Here is a 17,173-nt window from a genome sequence, read left to right as displayed (position 1 = left end):
TGTTTAATTCTGTTGTAGAACCTGCCAAAATAATTGAAAAAGCTGAAATGATCCAGGTTACAGCTGGGGAACCAGCTATTTTGGAGTACACTGTGACAGGCACTCCTGAGCTGAAAACCAAATGGTTCAAAGACGGAAAGCCACTACCTGCCAGCAAAAAATACAGGATCAGCTTCAAAAATAACATTGCCCAGCTCAAGTTTTACGCCACTGAAATGCAGGACAGTGGTGAATACACCTTTGAGATATCCAATGATGTGGGCATCAGTTCTTGTACTACCAGCTTCACTGTGCTAGGTTGGTACTGCCTCTTTGCAGAGAGTCCCGTTGTTCTGCTCTGTGCCCAACAGAGCCAGAAGGAGAACAGCACTCCTGTTTTGCTCACGTGTTCCTTTCTGTCATTTTTTTCACTCTCAACAGATCGCACGCTCCCTCCCTTCTTTACTAAACCACTGAAGAATATTGACAGCGTCATTAGCACCTCGTGCCGCCTAGACTGCAAAATTTCAGGCTCTCTTCCAATGACTGTCTCATGGTTTAAGCAGGATACTGAGATCACTTCAAGTGCCAAGTATACAGTACACTTTGCAGAAGGCTCAGCATCTTTGGAAATAAAACACCTAGATGCAAATGATGCTGGGGTCTACATTTGCAGAGCCACAAACTCTGCTGGTAGCAAAGAGAGCAGTAGCACTTTGTTTATAAAAGGTTTGGCATTTTGTTTTGCTTTTCCTGGAATTTTGCTTATCTTGTGATAATACTTTTCTTTCCCAAAATACAAGCCCTCTCTTACTCTTTGCATTTCTTTTCTTCTCAACGCAATCCAGAGCCACCCCACTTCACTGTAGAACCACAGTCTCAAGACGTATTGCCTGCATCAACTGTACATTTCAAAGCAATGTTTAAAGGCACAACACCACTGACAGTGAAATGGTTTAAAGGTGATTCTGAGCTGGTGACAGGAGGAGCCTGCTACATTATGACAGAAGCATTAGCAAGTTACTTGGAACTTTATGCAGTCAAAACAACTGACTCTGGAAAATACACCTGCAAAGTCTCCAATGTAGCTGGTTCAGTAACATGCAGTGCAAACTTATTTGTGAAAGGTTTGCATTCTCACTCTTATTTAAAATTCTAGCTGCTGGATTAACATAGCAGCACTCTTTCCTGTGTTCTTTGTCCTGAACATTCTTCTTAAATCCACAGAACCTGCTGCCTTTAAGGAGAAACTAGAGCCAACTCATCTCATAAAGAAAGGTGGATACGCTGAGCTGACCTGTGAAATCACTGGTACTCCTGAGATTAAAATCACATGGTTCAAGGATGATAGAGAGCTAAAAGAGAGTGACAAATACAGGATATCTTTCACAAAATCTTTGGCAATACTCCATGTTTCAGAGGTTGATACTGAAGATAGTGGGGAATACATTTGCGAAGCCAAAAATGACGCTGGAAAAGATATCTGCAGTAGTGTTGTTACAGTCAAAGGTGTGTGTGACATCCAGCCACATAGTTTGTATCTTTAGGCTCAGTACAGTGGTACCGGCTTCAAAAGTATGACTAATGCAAATTGCACTTTCTTTTTCACACTATAGAGTCACCTTATTTTAGCAAGGAGTTTCATTCCATGGAAGTCTTGAAGGATTCTGATGTGGTTTTGGAGTGTGAGGTGCTTGGCACACCACCCTTTGAAGTGTTCTGGGTGAAAGATGATAAACCCGTGCGGAGCAGTAAGAAACACAGAATAAGCATTGAGAAATCTTTGATTAGCCTCCATGTTTTCAGGTTTGATGCTTCTGATGTTGGGGAGTATCAATGTAGAGTAACAAACGATGTTGGGAGCTGCCTCTGCCATTCAGAGGTCACGCTGAAAGGTTAGTGCAAGGTGCAGAACACCGTTAGCATGCTCTTATCCCAGTGTGGTTTTCCATGCCACACTGTTATACACCAGACTTGTACTTACATAACCACTTTCTTCTTGCCAGAGCCTCCACAGTTTTTGAAGAAGATAGAAAACATTAGTTCCCTTCGAGGGGGAACAGTTGTGTTTCAGGCTGCTATTAAAGGTTCCTTGCCCATCACTGTGTCCTGGTTGAAAGACAATGATGAAGTGATTGAAGACAACAATATCAAAATTACTTTTGTGAACAATGTTGCCACTCTTATGGTGAGATCTATTGAGCTGAAACATGATGGGAAATATTTCTGTCAGGCTAAAAATGAGGCAGGAATTCAGAGGTGTTCTGCTCTGCTGACTGTCAAAGGTTGGTCTAACCCTGAAGGCTTGCAATGATCTGGGATTCTCTTGTGATTTTTACAGATGTACTTAACACTCTATCTCCTTGTTTACAACAGAGCCTGCTACAATTGTGGACAAGGCTGTGTCAATAGATGTGACTGAGGGAGACCCAGCAACCTTGCAGTGTAAATTTTCAGGAACAAAACCTATTACAGCCAAATGGTTCAAAGATGGCAAGGAACTGACACTGGGCCCAAAATACAAGATCAGTGTTACAGATACCATCTCAGTCTTAAAGGTGCTTTATGCAGATAAGAAAGATAGTGGAGAATACATTTTTGAGGTTCAAAATGATGTTGGGAGCAGTAGCTGTTCTGCCAGCATTAATGTCCTAGGTGTGTATGGGCTTTCTCTTACTATTGCTTTTAGATACCAAATCTTTTCTCCTGTGCTGACACGTGCCACAATCATAGTTGAATTTTTATATTTTGTCTTTTTACTCTGTTTTGGATAGATCTCATTATACCACCTAAATTCACCAAAAAACTCAAGAAAATGGACAGCATTAAGGGGTCTTTTGTCCACCTGGAGTGCATAGTGTCTGGTTCGCATCCTATAAGTATTCAGTGGTATAAGGATGGCCAAGAAATAACAGCAAGTGAAAAGCACAAATACTCTTTCCATGATAATACTGCATTTCTGGAAATAAATAAATTGGAAGGCACAGACAGTGGCTCTTACACTTGTGAAGCAACAAATAAAGCAGGAAGCAGCCAGTGCAGCGGGTTCTTAACAGTAAAAGGTTTGAGTTCCTTCTTTGTCTTCTGTTAGGTTTCTCATGCTTAGTTTTGGATTTCCCCATCTCAGAGTAATCCCCTTTTTTTCCTTTTTGCATGTCACAGAGCCACCATATTTTGTGGAAAAACCCCAGTCTCAAGAGGTTGTGCCCAATGCTAGGGTTCAGTTCAAAGCGCTGGTGAAAGGGTCTACTCCTCTGCAGATAAAGTGGTTTAAAGACAGCCAGGAGCTCCTGTCTGGAGCCAGTCGATCTGTCTGGAAGGATGACACTTCTAGTGTTCTGGAGCTCTTCTCAGCTAGGACAGCTGATTCTGGGAGCTACACTTGTCAGATAAGCAATGACGTGGGGACTGCAACCTGCAAAGCAACTCTGTTTGTAAAAGGTGTGCAACCCAATCTTCTACTTTTTTTGGTTCTGATTTTTCTGTGCAGTTTTGGTGGGAGGAGGAGGAAGCCCTTTAGCCTTTTTTTTTTTCTTTAAATTCTGGGGTTTTTTTATTCCTACCTTGAGTATTATAAAGCTTCAACTTCTCTGTCCATCTTCTAGAGCCCCCCAGATTTATTCAGATGCCAACTTCTGTAGTAGCTTTGCGGGAAGGACAGTCCACCACTTTTGAGTGCCGGGTAGTAGGCACGCCAGAGATCCACATTACATGGTACCTGGATGGGAATGAAGTGACTGACCAAGCTAAGTACGGCATCTCCTTCATAGATGGTCTAGCCACTTTGAGAGTCACTCAAGCCAGAGTGGCAGATAGTGGGATTTATGTTTGTGAAGCCCACAATGATGCAGGTAGTGAGAGCTGCAGCGTCGAGCTGAAAGTAAAAGGTTGGTTGTGAACATCTTTGTGTCATCCCTGTCACATATCTGGGGTGAGGAAGTAGGAAATACTTCTTCTCCCCTAGAAATTATTGGAAGTTATTATCTACTTTCCCCCCATTCTTCTTTATAGAGCCTCCGACCTTTGTTCGGGAGTTGCGTCCCACTGAGGTAGTGAAGGGTTCAGAGGCCACACTAGAGTGTGAGGTGACTGGTACCCCTCCATTTGAGGTGAAGTGGCTGAAGAACAATAAGGAGATGTTCAGCAGCAAGAAATACACCATCTCCACCAAAGAATCAGTATTTACTCTTAACGTGACTAACTGTGACATCTCAGATGTTGGTGAATATCAGTGTATTATATCAAATGAAGGTGGGAGCTGTTCTTGCAGCACAAGACTCAGCTTAAAAGGTCAGTCCTCTAGGAAACACACCTCAAACATTATATGCCCCAGCTGAAGTGTAGCAAGTGGGATTACTTTATATGATCTCTCTTTCTCCTCTTCCCTTTCCATGACTTCTTTTCTGAACAACAAACACACACCACAGAACCACCATCCTTTGTCAAGAAGCTGGAGAACGTCACTAGCATTTTGAAAGGTGATGCATTCCTTCAGTGCGTCGTAGCAGGTGCTCAACCCCTATCTGTGTCATGGATAAAAGATGAGAAAATACTAGAAGATGATGAGCACCACCACATTACCTTTGAGAACAGGGTGGCCACACTGAAGCTTACTAATGTTGACCTCAGCCACAGAGGGAGATACACCTGTCAGGCAAAGAATGAATCCGGCGTGGAGAAGTGTTTTGCTTTGCTTTTTGTACAAGGTGTGTACAAGGTGTAATCTTCATGAGTACTTGGAAAGTCAGTTCCCTATCTATGTAGCTAACTGCTGTAATTTTTATACTCTTTACACCTCAGAGCCTGCACAGATCGTAGAAAAGGCTAAATCACTTAAAGTCACTGAAAAAGACCCCGTGACTTTGGAGTGTACTGTGGCTGGGACACCAGAGCTCCGAATAAGATGGTACAAAGATGGCAAGCAGCTCCTGCCCAGTAGATACTACACAATGAGCTTTGAAAACAATGTGGCCAGTTTCAGGATTGAACCTGTATCAAAGGAGGATAGTGGCACATACAGTTTTAAGGTTGAAAATGACTTCGGAAGTAGCACCTGTGAAGCTGTTCTGACTGTGCTAGGTTTGTATTGCCAATCCTTCAAGGAGGGAATGAAAAATAATCTCCATGAAAGATAAGTGAGAAGTTAACTAGTATGTTTTTGCTATTTTTTTTTTGTGTTGGGCAGATCAATCAATTCCTCCTGTGTTTATCAAAAAGCTAACCAAAAAGGATACCATTCTGGGATCTTCTATCCAAATGGAGTGTAAAGTCTCTGGGTCACTCCCAGTTGTTGCAAAGTGGTTTAAGGATGGAAAAGAGATAACTGACAGTGCAAAGTATAGAAGCCTGTGCCATGAGAACACTATGTCACTCGAGATTGCTAACCTAGAGCTGGCAGACAGTGCAAATTACACATGCAGTGTCTCTAATGTTGCTGGAAACGATTCTTGCAGTGCTGTCCTTACTGTGAAAGGTTTGAAACTCTTTTACTACTTCTTACCTATGACAGATTCTGGGAAAATATCTTAAATCTTATGCTAACACTCTTATACGTCTTAATGTTAACACTAAAAAATTGGTCTCTGTGCTTGTCACACTGATTTTCTTCATTCTTAGATTTCTGATGTAACTGTGTCTTTTTCTTAAAAACTGCAGAGCCACCAAGCTTCTTAGTAAAACCTGAAAGCCAGCAAGCCATACCAGATTCCACAGTGGAGTTTAAGGCCACGCTGAAAGGAACACCACCCTTTACAGTAAAGTGGTTCAAAGAAGACTTAGAACTTGTATCTGGTCCAACTTGTTTCATTGGGATTGAAGGTTCAACTGGGTTCTTAACCCTCTATTCAGTGGATTCTTCTAGGAGTGGGCACTACACTTGCCATGTTTCCAATGACGTTGGCAGTGACTCTTGCACTACAACACTGTTGGTAACAGGTGTGCACTCTTTCTTGTTGCGTTGTTATCTTTTTCTCTCCTTCTTCTCTTTCTTTTTGCCAAGCCCACCTTGGTGGTCTTTGATACACTGCCAAGTGAATTCCCTACCCTGTGTTTGCAACCCACCGCTGTTTGGTTCTTTTCCCACCATTTTCTCTCCAGTATTAGTTCAGACCTTCCTGACCCCACTTTTTTTGGTTTTTTAGAACCCCCCAAGTTTGCTAAGAAGCTAGAGGCAACAAAAGTAGTCAAGCAGGGTGACTCAGCCCGGCTTGAGTGCAAAGTAAGTGGATCTCCAGAGATGAAAGTAGTGTGGTTCAGAAATGACCATGAAATTGTTGCCAGTGAAAAATTCCGGACATCATTCATTGACTCTGTGGCGGTGCTTGAAATGAATCATCTCAGTACTGATGAGAGCGGTGACTACATCTGTGAAGCTCACAACCCTGCCGGGAAGGCCAGCTGTAGCACCAAAGTCACAGTGAAAGGTTAGCTGTCCTCTTGTTTTCCAACTGCATCCTATTTTTCCCCTGGTGGCTTTATACCTTAGAAATACGCAGGAACATGAGATTAATTTATTTCAGCACTGCCCTGTTCTTCATGTCATGTTTGTTTCTTGATTCCCCCTGATCTTCTCTGCCAGTATCTAAACAAGAGAGATGATGTTCTTAATGCAGATGTGTACTAAGTTCTATAATTTTTCCCCAGTTCTATAATTTTAATATCAAAGGCTGTTCATAGGGGGAATTGCTATATCAAGAAGCTGAAATATGAAGAGAAAGAACAGACACAAACTGACTAGTGTCAGTTTTACATCCTGTATGGGAGATTACTACCAGCTAAATGAGAACTGTACCCTCTCTGCCAAAGGTCACCCCTCTGTTTACCTTTTCTAAAGGGGATCTAAGGGCTCTTACTACTCACCTTTGTGCAAGCTCATTTCACACTGTGCCCAGAAAAAGAGGGAAGTCTTGCCCATTCTGTAGATATTTTCAGCAGTCCCATTTTCCAGAAGCTGGTATCTGTAGACTCTTTGTTGATCACAGAGCTTCAGACTACTTTCTAAATGTTCCTTTCTTCCCTTGTTAGAACCTCCTGTCTTTAGCCGGAAGCCTTCTCCAGTAGACATTGTCAGAGGATCTGAGGTTAGCCTGGAATGTGAGATTTCAGGAACACCTCCATTTGATGTTGCCTGGTACAAAGACAGGAGACAAATCCGCAGTAGTAAGAAGTACAAGGTTACAGCCAAAAACTACCAGACGAGTGTTCACATTCTTAATGTCGAAGCTGCAGATGTTGGTGAATATCAGTGCAAAGCACAGAACGATGTAGGAAGTGATACTTGTATTTGCACTGTGAAGCTGAAAGGTAAAGTACTGGTACATGTGTCTTCTGCAGTGCTCCCATGGGCGCTGCATTGCTCTTCCTTGCAGAAACACTGTGAGTATTTACTATAACTGCGTATTTTTTCTTCAGAACCACCAAAATTCTTGACTAAAATAAACAGCATGACTGTTGTGGTTGGTGAACCAGTAGAGTTACAAGCAAGAGTGGAGGGCTCCCAGCCAATTTCTGTTCAGTGGTTTAAAGACAAAGAGGAAATTATCAGAGAGAGTGAAAACACGAAGATCACATTTGTGGAAAATATTGCAACTTTGCAATTTGTGCAAACAGAGATAAGCAGTGCTGGAAAATACACCTGTCAGATCAGAAATGACGCTGGAAGTCGCGAGTGTATGGCTACCTTAACTATTCTAGGTGGGTGAAAAGCACAAATTAATGGAAGTGTCTTTTTAAAGTTAGAAACTTGGCTATTTAGTATCAGCTGTATACTTTGCTTATGCCTCTGAGTTCAAAACAAACAAAACAGAGAATCCTTCTCTCCCCAACAAGCAGAAGTCAGGTTCCACATTTCCAGTAGTCCAGCAACAGAGTTGAAAGGAACCAGTCTGTATTTCTGTCATGTCTTCTGCTCATGCCTGCTCAGAGAGGGAGATTAAAATATTGTATATTTTAAATGAAAATATACTTTAAAGTTATTTAAAATATTTAAAATATTTTTACTTAGTTTTTGAAAGAATCTGAAATTTGCAGTTTAGAGTAACAGAAAGGTTGGAAAAAACAGCTGTAAAAAGTTCCACACCCCAACAAATCAAAATTTCCATAGTATCAGATGTGATACTCATAGCATCTCATATTGCTATAATACTTACAGCTAATACTTATCAAACCCTGTTTTAACCATTTATGTTAACCATCTCTCCTTCCAGAGCCTGCAGTCATAATAGAAAAAGCAGAGCCAATGAAAGTTACTATAGGAGATGCCTGTACTTTGGAATGCAAAGTAGCAGGCACACCACAGCTTTCCACTGGGTGGTTCAAGGATGGCAAAGAATTGACCAGCAGCCAAAAATACAGAATCACTTTCCTCAATAATGTATCTACACTTAAAATTATGGATACAGAAAAGGAAGATGGAGGATTGTACACTTTTGCTGTGCAAAATGACGTGGGGAAAAGCAGTTGTACGGCATCGGTTGATGTTTTAGGTTTGTTGGGTACCTTGTCTTCTACCTTTTACAAAAAATTTTTTTTGGCCATTCTCTGTCCTTTATTACATTCCTTTACTCATTTTCTCTCTAACCATGGATTTATTATATTTTCTTATGCAGACCGAATCATTCCTCCTTCTTTCACAAGAAAACTAAAGGAAATCCCTTGTGTTCTGGGTTCCTCAGCACTGCTGGAATGTAAAGTGTCAGGTTCACCTCCTATTTCTGTTGCCTGGTTCCAAAATGGAATTAAGCTAGTCAGTGGAGAAAAACATCAAATGTCCTTTTCAGATAACCTATGTATTTTAGAAGTTAATTCACTGAGCCACTCAGATAGTGGCACTTACACCTGCAAAGCTACCAACACAGCTGGCTCAGATGAATGCAGCGCTGTATTGACTGTACAAGGTGGGTATATGATGGTCAGGAAGCTCTCTGAGCTACTCTTTTCTCTTTCTCTCTTGAAATTATCTGCAGTCTTTTGTTAATATTCTTGGCAAAAATTATTGACAGAAAAATAAAAATTTTGCTCTTTATCTTCAGTAAGTGTGTTGAAAAACCAAAGCTATGCTGCAGCAATTTGTCTTATCTATCTTTTTCTTTTGTGTATTTAGAACCACCTTCTTTTGAGAGGACCCCAGAGCCTCTGGATGTATTGCCAGGCACAAGCATCACTTTCACATGTGTTGTCAGAGGAACCCCTCCTTTTAAGGTTAACTGGTTTAGAGGGGCCAATGAACTTGTGCCAGGGGACAAATGCAATATCTACATGGAGGAGTCCGTTGTGGAGCTCGAGTTATTTGATGTAACTCCTCCCCAAAGCGGAGAGTACACTTGTCTAGTGACTAATGATGCTGGCAGGGTAAATTGTACAACACACCTCACAGTAAAAGGTTTGTAAAGATGATGTCTCTCCATTTACCTTAAATTATTGTTTCCTTCTCTCCATTTGGCATGTTGTGCTCAACATTTATGACTTACTTTCATTAGAACCAGCTGTCTTTGTAAAGAAACTGAGTGATCAGTATGTGGAACCTGGTAAGCCCATCATCCTAGAGGGCACTTACACAGGCAGCCTGCCCATCTCTGTGACATGGAAGAAGAATGGCCTGACCATCACACAATCTCAGAAGTGTAGCATCACCACCACAGAGAAATCCTGCATCCTAGAAATACTTGACAGCACCAAAGAAGATGCAGGAGAATACACTTGCCATGTTGAAAATGAGGCAGGAAGAGATGTTTGTGAGGCTGTAGTCTCTACCCTAGGTGTGTGTTCCCTTTGCTTCTTTTCCTTGCCTTTTTTCCAAGTGTATGTTTTCCAAAACCTGGCACACAATAAGCCTGTCTAATTGCTTCTCTTTTTTTAGAACCTCCCTACTTTGTTACACATTTGGAACCTCTTGAGGTGTCAGTTGGGTCTTACACAACATTGCAATGCCACGTTGCTGGAACACCAGAAATTACTGTGTCTTGGTACAAAGGTGATACAAAACTCAGGTCTACTCCTGAGTATAAAGTGTTCTTTAAAGACAATGTTGCTACACTTATCTTCAACAAAGTGGCTAGCAGTGACAGTGGAGAATATATCTGCAAGGCAGAAAACAGTGTAGGAACTGCATCTACAAAGGCTCTCTTAACAGTTCAAGGTGATGATTTTATATTAGCTTGCTAAAACTCTTTTTGGCTTGCAAACTATAAAAGGTTGCTTCCTGGGATGTATTTATCCTTTACTTGCTTTCTTCCAGAACGCAAACAACCACCTTCCTTTGCAAGAAAATTAAAGGACCTCGAGCACCCTGCTGGTTTACCCCTTAAGCTTATGTGTCGGCTCAATGGCTCGGAGCCCATTACTGTCACTTGGCACAAAGATGGCGTGCTGCTAAAGGATGACCACAGTGTGCACACATCCTTTGTAGATAATGTTGCAGTGCTGCAACTGGTGCGAACTGAGATAAATCATACTGGGCAATACTCCTGCACAGCCACCAATTCTGTGGGCACTGCCACCTCAAGCGCTAGGCTCACAGTGGCAGGTGTGTTGTCTTATAAAACTTTTACTTGGATCACAGGTCCCTCCCTCTTATTTTATGCATGCAATGGTATCTATGTGTGGGATTAGCTTTTTTCTGAGGTATGAGTATTACATAGCTTTCTTGTATTTCTAGAACCCAAGCAAGCACCTGTCTTCGACATCAAACCAGAGTCTATTGATGTGCCTTTTGGAGAAAGTGCTGATTTTGAATGCCATGTTACGGGAGCCCAGCCAATACACATAACGTGGTCCAAGGATGGTCGGGAGATTCGAACTGGAGGAAATTTCAATATTACATTCACAGCCAACACAGCTCACCTTCGAGTGCTGAGAGTGGGTAAAGGAGACTCTGGCCAATATACTTGCCAGGCTAGTAATGAAGCAGGGAAAGACTTCTGCTCAGCCCAACTCAGTGTCAAAGGTATTAAGTCACCTTTGTTTGTGTATTTTCTTTTTCTTGGGTAAAGAGATCTCTTTGATCTTCTACCATTTATAGTTTAGAAATATATAGAAAGTAGCTTTCCAGACTGCAGATATAAATCATGTAATGACCTCCCATCATACTGTGTAACTGCAGAAGTCTTATGTGACTGCAAAATCTCGAAGGAGAAAGGTACCTGTGTGAACCTGTTTGTACGGAGAGTTGCACTCACACTGCTTTTTACTTTAATAACTATAGTCACTGCGGTATAGTCACTCATAGCAATTGCTATTTGGAAAAATGTTAGTAAATACAACTCTACCTTGCATTTGTTGGCCTGAATAGGTGACTCTTTCAAATTTGCTAAAGATTTCAGTTGGAGTTCTGAATTGTTGATTTAATCTACACTATGAATCACCTAATTTCTTAATGCAGAAATATACTTTAGAGATGTCTAAGCAAGTGAAACAATCCTTACCGTGTTTCCGTTGCTCCCGGGGATGAAGGGCTTCTCAAATCTTTCATGTTGGCCTGGGAACTCTGTTACTTTTTACCACTCAAAGGTAACCACAAAATTTCAATTGAGTGGAGAAACCATTCTTTGTGTATCTTTTACGGCTTCACCTGTCTGATGCAGCAGGGTCCAAAGCTGGCAGAACAGTTTTATTTGCTGTCTTTGTCTTCTTTTCTTCATCTTTTGTATTCCCTTGAGAGAAAACTCTGGCTGGGGATGCAGCCAACTTCAGTAACAATTTTATTTTTGTGCTGTAATACTCTTGTGCCTCTGTAGAACTCTTGTTCAGTGCTGTAGATTTCACATGGCAAACAGGTAGGTTGTCATTCTCTACATACTTACTCTGTTCTGCAGAACCTCCCAAGTTCATCAAGAAGCCTGAAGCTTTGCGGTTCGTGAAGCAGGGGGACACAGTTCAGCTTGAATGTAAAATCAGTGGCACACCAGAGATCAGAATCATGTGGTACAAAAACGACCAGGCGCTTCAGGCAAGCGACAGGCTGCACATGTCCTTTGTAGACTCCATGGCAATGCTGACCATCTTGGGTGCCACTGCTGAAGATGCTGGGGATTACATCTGTGAAGCCCACAACTCTGCAGGCACAGCCAGCTGCAGCACTTCAGTCACAGTGAAAGGTTAGCTCACAGCTCCATACTCCACCAGAATCCCTGGCTGCCAGGCCTGCTCCCAGCCGCACTGCTGCTACAGCAGCTGGCGCCTGCTGGGCCAGTGTCTCTCCAGCTGCTCTTGCATTTAAATGCTGATGTGTTTAAGCAGCAGAGATCAGGCAGGAAATAGTGGTGAGTCTTCAACACTGTGCAGTCATTCCCTCGTCTCCCCATTTAAGTCAGTTGCAGGATGAACAAGGCAAGCTTTTCAGATCACAATGGAAGTATGGACTAGGTAGAACACAAGCCATGGTGAGGAAGCTGGGAATATTTTTCAGCTGTCCCTCCACCTCCTTTTTATACACAGTGATACTGACAGGAATGAAATTTAAGAAGGAAGAGGAGGCTGTGTAGCTGAGCTTCACTGACTGTAGCTTTCATGACTAGAAAGAGCGGGGGGAAAGATGGAAAGTAAGATGGAATGTCACCCTAGAGGGCAGGGAGAGTGGCTTTTGGGGAAGGATACTGAGCACTGATTCCAAACAGGTGCAGAAGTATCACATTTTCTGCCCTTTGGACTCTGAGTGCTGGGATTATTTTAGAGGTGAGGCCACATATTTAAAAGCTGAATATGTGTTTACAATATAAGCGTAGGCTCCCTTCCTGAATATGTTGCTTCCTGCTACTATCCAGAAACCCACCCAGAAAGGAAGCTCACACATTATGATGTTATTCTTTTTTTATAGAACCACCTGTTTTTAGCAAGGTGCCAAGCCCTGTGGACACTCTTAAAGGCTCAGATGTTATCCTTCAGTGCGAGATAGCAGGGACCCCACCCTTTGAGGTGGCTTGGTTCAAGGACCGGAGGCAGGTCAGGAGCAGCAAGAAGTTCAAGGTGACAGCAAAGCACTCTATTGCCAGTCTTCATATTCTCAATTTGGAATCTCAAGATACTGGAGAATATCAATGCAAAGCTATGAATGAGGTGGGAAGCGACACTTGCACCTGCCCAGTGAAATTCAAAGGTTTGTATGCTAGAGGATCAACATCACTGCCCTCTTTTCTTGATCTCCTGGCTGTCGCTCTTCCAAGCAAGCATATATGATTAACTGTCCTCTGCCTCCTTGTTTTTGCTATCAGAACCTCCACGGTTTGCAAAGAAGCTGAGTGACACAGCAATCTTCATCGGGGAACCAACAGCCCTGCAGGCAGTAGTGGAAGGATCCCCACCAATTTCTGTTGTCTGGCTCAAGGATAAGGGTGAAGTTATTAGGGAGAGTGAAAATGTTCAAATGTGGTTTATGGACAACATTGCAACTCTTGAGATTGCCAGTGCAGAGGGAACTGACGTTGGAAAGTACATCTGTCAGATCAAAAATGACGCTGGCATGCGGGAGTGCTCTGCCTTTTTACAGGTCCTAGGTGGGTATAGCCTACTCCACTATAGGTGCTGTGTCTTACAGCTTGCACAGCTGGCTCTACCAGTCTTTGTCTTCCGCTTACACCCTGTGCTTACAAGTTTGTCGGTAGATTTCTCTGTGACACACAGACCCCTCCCTTCCTATTTCAGAACCAGCAGTCATCTTAGAGAAGACTGAGCCGATCACAGTAATGGCTGGCAATCCTTTTACCTTGGAGTGCAAAGTAGGAGGAACACCTGAGCTTATCACCAAGTGGTACAAAGATGGCAGAGAGCTAAAGAGTGACCGCAAATATCAAATTACCTTTTTCAACAATATATCCACTTTGAAAGTATTTTCTGCAGACAGGGGAGACAGGGGCTTGTATACTTTTGAGGTGCACAATGAAGTGGGGGACAGCAGCTGCACTTCTTCAGTTGATGTTTCAGGTCAGCTCTATGTCTTTATTGTTCATTCTTGTCTTTAAATAAAGCTTTTAATTTTTTCCCTTTTCTTTCCCTTGAAAGAAACCTCAACACTTGTCTTCCTGTTCTTCTGCCCTGTCCTACTTAGATCGCCTCGTTCCTCCTTCATTCTCAAGAAAACTAAAGGAGACAAATGGGGTGCTGGGATCCTCTGTGCTGCTGGAGTGCAAAGTGTCTGGCACAGCTCCCATATCTGTGTCTTGGTTTCAAGATGGGAATGAGATTGTTAGTGGAGAAAAATACGAAATCTCATTCTTGGATAATGTTTGTGCTTTGAAATTGAATGCCCTGGATGTCACAGATACGGGGTCATATACATGTGTGGCAGCCAACGTGGCTGGATCTGATGAATGCAGTGCTTTCTTGACTGTACAAGGTCAGTGGAAGGATACTGCAATGCCTTCAACAAAATTCTTCCCTCTTCTCTTTATTTCCTCTGGTTTCCCAAGGTTTCTTTTTCTTGGTTTGTTTGGTTTGGGTTTTTTTCCCTATGGTTTCTTTTATTTTTTTCTTTTTGACTCAAACCTGCTCATTTTCCTCCCCACAGAGGCCCTCCTATTAACATCTTTCTCCCTCTTTCACTTCTTTGCATGATCCTTAGAACCACCTTCTTTTGTGAAGACACCTGATCCCCAGGAAGTTTTGCCTGGATCAAACGTGACATTCACCAGCTACATCAAGGGCAGTACTCCCTTCAAAGTGACCTGGTTCCGAGGCATCAGGGAGCTGGTGCCAGACAGCAATTGCTCCATCTCTCTCCATGAGTCTGTGGCACAGCTGCAGCTGTACAACGTGGAGCCAGGCCACAGCGGGGACTATGCCTGTGTGGTCACAAATGATGCTGGCAGTGCCTCATGTACAACACAGCTCTTTGTGAAAGGTGTGTTTGGGTGTGTGCATGAATGCACAGTTATCTTCATTCACTCCCTGCCTGCAGCTCTTCCACATCTGTCCCTCTTACTATTGATTCATACCTCCCCACAGAGCCTGCAGTCTTTGTGAAGAAATTAAGTGATTTCAGTGTGGAGCAGGGGAAGTCCATTGTGCTAGAAAGCAGCTACATTGGCACCCCTCCCATCTCTGTCACCTGGAAAAGAAATGGGATGCCCATTGCTCAGTCTCAACGCTGCACTGTTACAACTACTGAAAAATCTGGCATTCTTGAAATCTTCAACAGCACAAAGAGCGATGAAGGCGAATATACCTGTGAGGTGGCAAATGAGGCGGGTGGGGATGTTTGCCACAGCCTGGTCTCCATCTTAGGTATTCATCGCCCCTGATCCCCCTAACGCACCCCAGTGGTGCTCTACCTCTGCTCACCACGTTCTCTCCTTCCCTAGAACCACCTTATTTTGTTACGCACCTGGATCGTGTGGAGGTGAAGGTTGGCGAGCCCTTGACCTTAAAATGCCAGATTGGCGGTTCACCAGAAATCAAGGTGTCCTGGTACAAAGACGATACCAAGCTCAGATCAACACAGGCTTACAAAATGCATTTCAAGAACAATGTGGCAACACTGGCATTCTCTGCTGTAGAGGATAGCAACATTGGAGAATATATCTGCAGAGCAGAAAATAGCATCGGTTTTGCCACCTCCACAGCTTTGCTTGTTGTTAAAGGTGATGGGCCAAGAGCCACTCTTTTGTGGGGTAGTTTGTAGGAACTCTTCATTGTCTAAAGAAAAGGGGTTTTATTAATTTCAAAAATAATTAATTCTAGGTTGGCTTCTTACTGATAGTAGTGATTATTATTGTTTTGCAGAACGTCAGCTTCCCCCTACATTCACCAGGAAGCTTAAAGATATTCAGGAGGTGGTTGGTGCCCCAGTGACATTTGACTGCCGCATAACTGGCTCAGAGCCTATCCAGGTGTCTTGGTACAAGGACGGGGCTCTCTTAAGCGACACTGATAACATGCAATCAGCCTTCTTAAATAATGTTGCAACTTTACAGATCTTAGAAACTAGTATGGATTACTGTGGCCAGTATACTTGCTCAGCCCAAAATGCTCTGGGGACTGCCTCTTCCAGTGCCAAACTTCTCCTTACAGGTTTGTAGATCACACTTTAATTAAAATCTTTTGTATGTCTTTGCTCTTTTACTTCTCCACCCTTTTTCCCACTCTACCCATTGTATGGTGGCCAGGGACAATGGGCATGGCGTGGTGAGACAGGCTTGGTGGTGAGCTCTGCCATGCTTTCCTCTTTGCAGAACACCTACGACCTCCCTTCTTTGACATCAAGCTGGTATCTATCGATGTGGCACTAGGGGAAAGTGCAACCTTTAAGTGCCACATGACTGGTTCTGCTCCCATGAGGATTACTTGGACCAGAGACAACAGAGAGATTCGTCCAGGTGGCAACTACAAAATGACACTGGTGGAAAACACGGCCAGCTTGACAGTCCTAAAAGTTGGTAAAGGGGATGCTGGACTCTACACGTGTACTGCCAGCAACAGTGTTGGAAAGGATGCATGCACAGCCCAGCTGGCTGTACAAGGTATTGCTGTTGGCTCTAGTTTATGAGGTTTTCTTTGCAAGGCAGACACCTGGAAAACACATTCTGTCCTGAATGCAGACATGTGTGCGACTAACAATTTTTACAAGAGGTTACTCTGAGATGTCTTATTTCATTTAAATGTTATTGTAATACTTAAATACTTACTCATATTTATTCTGCTTTGGTATAGAACCTGATTTTTCTTATCAAAGGTATTCTTCCATTGAAACATTAACTCTTATTACCTTGTTGCGCCTTTATGAATGGTTCTGTTGGACAGCAAAATCTTTCTTTCTGAAGTCTTTCTCCAGCAGTGACAGTCACTAGGTTGCCCAGGGGAGTGGAAGGAAACTGAGAGAAATTCAATCCACTTATGAGACTTAGAAGTATTTTTACTGCATGTGCAACTCCTGCAAATAGCTTTGCTCTTTCACAGACTGAGAATATTGAAAATTGCTCTTCTAAACAGCAAAACTGGGAGATCTGAGAGCAGATTTGGGGACAAATATCCATCCCACCCAACACTCCACCTCTCCTTATAGTGTGTGGATCTAAAAGTAAAATCTAAATTTATGAATGGCTCAGACTGTCTGTGCCAGTGACACGTATATTAGTGCAATTTCCTCAATGTAGGTGGAAATATATTTATAGCTGTTCTGGATATTTCAATTTTACTGGTTTTATAAGAGAAGAAATGTAATATACACTGCTTAGATTATGCCCGAGTTAAAAAGTCTCTGTTGCCT

General features: G+C 42.7%; 1 protein-coding gene across 5 annotated transcripts in view; it reads left to right on the top strand.

The window, feature by feature from the left end:
- The window catches only part of TTN (titin), a 239,364-nt gene that overhangs the window by 58,274 nt on the left and 163,917 nt on the right, over nt 1–17,173 (top strand). For all 5 annotated transcript variants that reach the window (XM_072932290.1, XM_072932288.1, XM_072932287.1 and 2 more), the window contains 35 exons: nt 19–297; nt 421–708; nt 828–1,106; nt 1,207–1,488; nt 1,596–1,874; nt 1,986–2,264; nt 2,356–2,634; nt 2,754–3,041; nt 3,142–3,420; nt 3,585–3,866; nt 3,991–4,269; nt 4,407–4,685; nt 4,780–5,058; nt 5,165–5,452; nt 5,635–5,913; nt 6,120–6,401; nt 7,003–7,281; nt 7,390–7,671; nt 8,184–8,462; nt 8,586–8,873; nt 9,080–9,358; nt 9,456–9,734; nt 9,836–10,114; nt 10,214–10,501; nt 10,634–10,921; nt 11,790–12,071; nt 12,791–13,069; nt 13,185–13,466; nt 13,615–13,893; nt 14,018–14,305; nt 14,531–14,809; nt 14,914–15,192; nt 15,270–15,548; nt 15,691–15,978; nt 16,140–16,427. In XM_072932290.1, coding sequence (XP_072788391.1) covers nt 19–297; nt 421–708; nt 828–1,106; nt 1,207–1,488; nt 1,596–1,874; nt 1,986–2,264; nt 2,356–2,634; nt 2,754–3,041; nt 3,142–3,420; nt 3,585–3,866; nt 3,991–4,269; nt 4,407–4,685; nt 4,780–5,058; nt 5,165–5,452; nt 5,635–5,913; nt 6,120–6,401; nt 7,003–7,281; nt 7,390–7,671; nt 8,184–8,462; nt 8,586–8,873; nt 9,080–9,358; nt 9,456–9,734; nt 9,836–10,114; nt 10,214–10,501; nt 10,634–10,921; nt 11,790–12,071; nt 12,791–13,069; nt 13,185–13,466; nt 13,615–13,893; nt 14,018–14,305; nt 14,531–14,809; nt 14,914–15,192; nt 15,270–15,548; nt 15,691–15,978; nt 16,140–16,427 — 9,864 coding nt within the window. The remainder of the gene's footprint in view (nt 1–18; nt 298–420; nt 709–827; nt 1,107–1,206; nt 1,489–1,595; nt 1,875–1,985; nt 2,265–2,355; nt 2,635–2,753; nt 3,042–3,141; nt 3,421–3,584; nt 3,867–3,990; nt 4,270–4,406; nt 4,686–4,779; nt 5,059–5,164; nt 5,453–5,634; nt 5,914–6,119; nt 6,402–7,002; nt 7,282–7,389; nt 7,672–8,183; nt 8,463–8,585; nt 8,874–9,079; nt 9,359–9,455; nt 9,735–9,835; nt 10,115–10,213; nt 10,502–10,633; nt 10,922–11,789; nt 12,072–12,790; nt 13,070–13,184; nt 13,467–13,614; nt 13,894–14,017; nt 14,306–14,530; nt 14,810–14,913; nt 15,193–15,269; nt 15,549–15,690; nt 15,979–16,139; nt 16,428–17,173) is intronic.

This window comes from Taeniopygia guttata, chromosome 7, assembly GCF_048771995.1.
Source record: "Taeniopygia guttata chromosome 7, bTaeGut7.mat, whole genome shotgun sequence".
Taxonomy (NCBI): Eukaryota; Metazoa; Chordata; class Aves; order Passeriformes; family Estrildidae; genus Taeniopygia; species Taeniopygia guttata.
Note: the sequence above shows the minus strand (reverse complement) of the source record. Positions and strands in the feature narration are given on the sequence as shown.